Here is a 6,293-nt window from a genome sequence, read left to right as displayed (position 1 = left end):
CATCTAGAAATAAGTCAAAATTCCTTAAATCAAGTGCATCTACCCTTAATTTGAGTATTTAAATGAGATAGTTTGCCAATGGAATGAGTATTTTTACTCTTAAAATAATGTTTACATAAAATGCACCTGAAATAAGACAATGCAATTGTGATTTCTTATTTTAAGCGTAAATCATCTTGTTCCGTTGGCAAAGTGTCTCTTTTACCTCCTCAATCCAAGAACAAATGCATTTATTTCAAGAAAAAATGACTCATCTAGATTTCGATTTTTTCCAGTGTGCAAAAAAATCTGCAGCAAAAGATTTGACTGCAAATGTGTTGACCTTTTGTTGAACTTACAACAAAAGGTCAATCTGCACTTGAGCTAATTTCATTGGCTGGAAACTTCTCGAATGCATGGAGTGTAGATTGCTAAGGCTTGACTTCACCAAAAGATCAACACATTTGCAGCAGATTTTTTTTGCAAGTGAATTTTTTGCTTGTGATTTTTTTGCTGGTGAATTTTCTTCCTGGTGATTTATTTTATTTTATTTTTTTTTATTTATGTATTTTCATGAGTTAAACAGACAAGACAAAAAAGAGAGAAAATAAATAAATAAATAAAATAAAATACAGCAAAACAGTAAACAAGTACAACAAAAACAAAAAAACAAGACAAAACAGTGTCAGCAAACTGAAGAACTGATAAGAGAATAATTATATTATTATTATATTAATAAAGCATATTAAAGCACGAGGCAGAGTCAGAGGACAACAAATCATTCTGCAGACATTGTATCAAGCGGATCAACGTAAAACATGGGATATCAATAAAAAGAAGAGTGCAATAAATGATGACAGTACTGAGATAATAATAAATGATTAAAAAAAGAATAAAAAAAAAAAAGAAAAGAGGTCCAGAAAAGAGTAATTTTAACCAATTATTTTGAATATGTCTATTAAAAGGACGCCACACATCTAGGAATTTATCATGATTGGCTGACAAAGAGTATCGAATTTCTTCGAGATAGATACAGGACGCCATATCATTGAGCCATTTTTTAAAGCATGCGGTATAGAGGATTTCCATTCCCTCAGAATAACCCGTTTTGCAAACACCAAACCAAACATTAGAGCCTGCTGCAGAGACATGGGAAGAGTAACGGAGAATTTAGAGCAACCCAGAATTATCCCAGGTGATTTTTTTTTGCAGGCAAATTTATTTGCAGTTCACTTCTCTTGCAGTTCAAGTTTTTTGGAGTTCAATTTCTTGCAGCTGAATTTTTTGCAGGCAAATTTTTACCAAATAAAAATACAGTTTAAGGAATTCGATGTGTAAAGAAATTCAGTATTTACAATTCGGTGCTAAAAGAATCTGTGTTTCAAATCCGGGGTAGAAAAACGGGCTGATTCCAATGCGGCTGTTTTTTGTCCATATAAATGCCTTTATGAAAGACTAAACAAAAGTAATAACTGGGGCTTTGTCGTCAGGTTGTTTATCAAGTGAGCGCATCGCTCCCGGCGGACTGCATTGTCTCTGGCTACGTTAGGCTAGGTACACCGAGGTCCTCATGATGCTGATGCTGCAGGTCCTGTCTCCTTTTAGAAACTGCTTTTTAGCCACAATTAAAAGCCCGCCTTGTTGTGTTCCTTCTGTTGCAGTCTATAAAAGATGTGCTCATCTGCTGACTCGACTGGCCAAAAGCCCTCGCTGTGCCGAGAGATAAACAGACACGAGACGGTAAGACTGAGCCGCGTCCCTCATGTTCACGCAGTCCAGAATACATCCAGAAGTTCTCCAGACTCCCAGAGGAGGAGCTCTGCTGTAGATTAGCTCACTGCCAGATGCAGAGAGCCTAGATCTCAGAGAGGGCGGAGCCAGAATTGCATCAGTTTAATGCATAAAGGAGGAAATTAATCTGAATGGTGGAGCTTTGGGAATAAGGCTTAAGGTGAAGAAAAGTATTCTTTTTTTACACCTGTAAAGTTTGGTTTGTGTCCAGCGTTGCCAACCACAGACCAACCCAAACACAGGATTAAAATCCTTATCTGACCTGTTTGCCGTGCTGCAGGCAAACCTCCAATTCAGAGGAGACCACAAGACCACAGAAGAAGAAGATCTTCTGCACAATGTCGACTTTGTCAGGCATGCAGAAAAACGCCCGGGAGACTGACTGTTGGAGGTCAGCAGAAAACCTACTCTGCAGCAAAATCTGCAAACAGCAAGAACATTGAGTTTGTTCCAAAACAAAGCGGACCCAAACACTTCAACCGAACCAAATCTCATCCTCCAGCACAGCAACATTAGTCACAAGAGAATATCAGAAGATTGTTGCTTTGATAGCAGGAGGAGGAAACTCTGCTTTAAACTTCATCAGCATCTAGTTTGGCTGATCGGATGTCTCTCCTTAACCTATTTATTCATTAAGATTTAAACAAAGTAGAACAAACATTTAAAAGATATTTGTCAGTCAGGCTCTAATGTAATTACTGATTTTCTTTATGTCATTCAGTCGATAATTGACGGGGAAAAACGTATCAGTTTATCTTAATTTGCTGTAAACATGTCATGCTGTAGTCATGGTTACTCCTGAAATGGAAATTTAAATAGAACTTCGTTAGTATTGTTTGTTGGGATAAAGCTGACAATAGTCAGTAAAGTTCCAGTTGAAGCAATCCTCAGATGTTGATCCTTTTATTGAGCTAAAAACAGACTTTAAAACCCATCAGAGGGGGAAGGGACTCCACTTTAGACCAAACCTGTCGGGGAAAGAATAATCTCTGACCTCTGACCTCATGCATGTGTCATCAGGTCTCTATAGAGTTATAGGACACCAGACCTCAACCAGTAAAGATGTAGATCTATGGATGAATAGACACACTTGTCCTATTTCTGGAATCTGTCTTTACTGAAGTCACGGTCTGTTGCTGATTGGTTGAGGGTTTAATTGGTTCTCTTCATCTTCTCTGTGTTTCCTCTACAGCCGTTGGACAGGAAGTGGGAGCAGAGAACCCGCTTCACGCCCACTAACGACCAGCAGTAGATGACAGAAGCTTGATTTCACTCTTCAACCAAAGAACTGTTCAGCCCTTTGGAAACTTCTAGCTACGTTTGGACGAACTCTGACTGATGCAAGGACCTCCCTCAGAGACTCCTGTGGTCTCCCACAGCTGTGTCCTAAGCCAGGCCTGCAGAGTCCTGCAGGTTTTAGGGGTTTTAGGGTCTATAACACTTGATTGAGATGATCTCAGCTGAGCGAAGGCTGTTAATCAAGCATCCATGGGGGGTTTTAAGCTGTGCTAAAGCAGGAGAACATCTAAAATATGCAGGACCAGGAGGAGGACCAGCTTTGGACGTCTCTGGTCCAGCAGATCTAACTCTGCCTTTTTTCTTCGCTCACCTTGGACCCGCTAAGACTACCTGATTCTGGCAGTGTTTATGTTCACCTTAATGACTATGAATGACTGTTGACTCTTCTACAGCGCCGCTGCTCTCTATGGCAACAGGGAAGCAGTTCTTCAATTGATCCACTAATGGTTTTAGTGGTTTCTGTTTGCATTGTCTGTTCTGGAAGCAAACCTGGGACATTTTGATCAGTGTTTGATTCCTTCAGGATGTTTGAGCAGAGTTTCTGCTCCTGTCCAGAGCTGCAGGACAGACGGATCCTGAATGTCTTCAATGGTCCATTAGCCGGTAACTGTAAAGCTGTTCCCCTTTATATTTATATTGTTAAAACTGCCTCCCTCTGTGCAATATGTAGATACTGAAAGAGGAATAAAGGCCCACATTTGATACATATTTGCTTTGAAGTCTGATTGATAACGAGCTAGAAAAAATCGGACAGGTTTTACGTCATCCTGAGGGCCGGTTTAACCGGGGAATCACCGTGATGGTATTTTTCTGGTGGAGCAGCGTCGTTATAGGATTCTCCTTCTGTGGCGTCAAAGAGATTCCTTCCAGTTTAATGTGGATAGACAAACTGGTTTGAGATGGAATTATAATTTAGCTGCTGGAATCTTATTTTTCAAGTTTGGTGAAGGTGTCGGTTGATTTTTAATTCTGGATTATTTTGAAATCAGATATGTCAGTTTAAAATATGTTTTTTGGTTTCTACAAAATGAATTGGCTTGAAAATGCAGAGCGATGATGAGATAAAGTATTCAGGTGAGGTTGCAGACTCTCATTGGTTTCTAAATGTGTCTGATCACATGATTACAGACAGATTTAGGAACAAAAACTGATTAATGAATAAAAAAATCACCTGGAAATCAACCAGGAGGAGCTGCTGCTAAATTTAGTAAATATGAAAATTGAGATCGGACTAATTTATAATGTGTTTTTTTAGGTCGGGTCTCATATGACAGTGAAAATGATCAACTTTTGGTGTTTTTTATCGTTTCTTCCTTAAAGCAGCTGGGCTTTACGTTGCCATGGTGCCTCACTTCCCTTATAACTCATGACATTCATGTTTATTTGCTGTGCAGTGAAGTTATTTAAGGTCATTTTTAATAGTTCAAAGGCAGTAAGCCTCTGTGGTCAGTTCATGGTTATTATGGGGTTTTCCATTCTTCACTGTAATTCTCTGGTTGTTTTATTTAGAGGGTTAGACACTCTCTTGATGACCCCCCCCAACCCAGTCCGACGACCAGAGCAGTTGGTTGGAGGATCAAAGGCATTGCACGGACCGGCGCACGTTTGTTGGTATCTCTCAGATCCATAGCCAAACCAGTTTGTAGAACTTGGAGAATTAGGGTTAGCTTTTAGAGTAATGGCTAGGTTTTAGGGTTAGGGCAAGGCTTAAAATTAGGTTTAGGGTAAGTGTCAGGGTAAGGGATCAGCTAAGTGTAATTTAGCGCAAAGGTCAGGTGTTATATAATATTAGGGTCAGTAGCTAATTGATCTGCTAAGTTGATAAACATGAGAATCAGGTTGATATGTGGGTTACATAGGTTAGGGTTAGTAGCTAATTGTCCTGGTAAGGTGATATGTGCTCTAAGTGTAGTATAAGGGTGGAGGTTATGATTAATTGAAGATAAATATATTAATTTTTGGCTGAATGGAGGAAGCAGAGTCAGGGCTAAGTTGACCCCCGCCGGTCTGGCATGTAAACTCTGCCTCCTCCACTCCCTGCAGGTCTAAACTGAGGGAATTAAGGTAGGTAGAGGGAAATGTTTAATAAATATATATATTATTTTAGGTCTAATATTGGTAGGAGTTAGTATATTATTTAAGGATAAGGTTTTGATAACTTTAGTGTAAGGGACTTTATAGAACTTAGTGGAGAGTCGTCATATTATGGTATTAAGGGTAAGGGTTAGGGGCAGTTCTAGTGTTAGGATGACTCCAGAACTTTTTAGGGAGTCAAAGGCAAGGCACAGGTCGACACATGTCACTCAAGAGCTCATCTCTTTACGTTTAGCCCCTTTTTTGCAACAAATCATCAGTAGTGAACATCTGGTGTTTCATCCATTACTACTAGACACCCTCAGCCAAGGAAGGCCCAGACAGGGATGATCAGTCCCTGCTGTGTCCAATAGCCAATTAGATTAGGGTTTAGGGTTAGAGCTAGGCTTTAGGTCTAAGGTTAGAGGTTAGGGTTAGGTGAAGGACTAGTGTCACAATGACATCCCCCTAATTCAGTCCAGTGACTGAAAAAGTTTGGTTTAGGGAGTCAAAGGCGAGGCAAGGGCCGACACACGTCACTCAAGACCTCATCCTCTTGTCTTTAGCCCAGGTAGGAGGTACACAGTAAACACATTCTAAAGGAAATAGGTGAACCCAAAGGGTTGAAGTCAGGATCAATAATGAACCTCAGGATCATCGGGTGTTTTAGACATTACCACTAGACACTCTCAGCCAAGGAAGGCCCAGACAGAGATGATCAGTCCCTGCTGTGTCCAATAGCCAATTAGATTAGGGTTTAGGGTTAGAGCTAGGCTTTAGGTTTAAGGTTAGGTGCAGGACTAGTGTCACGATGACATCCCCCTAATTCAGTCCAGTGACCGAAAAAGTTGGGTTTAGGGAGTCAAAGGCAAGGCAAGGTCCGACACACGTCACTCAAGACCTCATCTTCTTGTCTTTAGCCCAGGTAGGAGGTAGACAGTAAACACATTCTAAAGGAAATAGTTGAACCCAAACGGTTGAAGTCGGGATCAGTAGTGAACCTCAGGATCATCGGGTGTTTCAGACATTTATAGTAGACACCCTCAGCCAAGGAAGGCCCAGACAGAGATGATCAGTCCCTGCTGTGTCCATTAGCCCATTAGGTTCTTAAACAAAACTAAATTAACCATAGTTAAAGAGAAGGAGTATAC

The 6,293-nt window shown here is 40.3% G+C and overlaps 1 protein-coding gene across 2 annotated transcripts in view; it reads left to right on the top strand.

Annotated features, from left to right (window-relative positions):
• Positions 1-3,759, top strand: part of LOC107097541 (protein FAM150B-like) — a 16,819-nt gene extending 13,060 nt beyond the window's left edge. For both annotated transcript variants that reach the window (XM_015394713.1, XM_015394712.1), the window contains exons 5-6: positions 1,641-1,719; positions 2,963-3,759. In XM_015394713.1, the coding sequence (XP_015250199.1) occupies positions 1,641-1,705 (65 nt within the window). In that variant the 3' untranslated portion in view covers positions 1,706-1,719; positions 2,963-3,759. The remainder of the gene's footprint in view (positions 1-1,640; positions 1,720-2,962) is intronic.
• The last annotated feature ends 2,534 nt before the right edge of the window (positions 3,760-6,293 follow it).

This window comes from Cyprinodon variegatus, unplaced genomic scaffold, assembly GCF_000732505.1.
Source record: "Cyprinodon variegatus isolate N-32 unplaced genomic scaffold, C_variegatus-1.0 Scaffold705, whole genome shotgun sequence".
NCBI lineage: Eukaryota > Metazoa > Chordata > Actinopteri > Cyprinodontiformes > Cyprinodontidae > Cyprinodon > Cyprinodon variegatus.
Note: the sequence above shows the minus strand (reverse complement) of the source record. Positions and strands in the feature narration are given on the sequence as shown.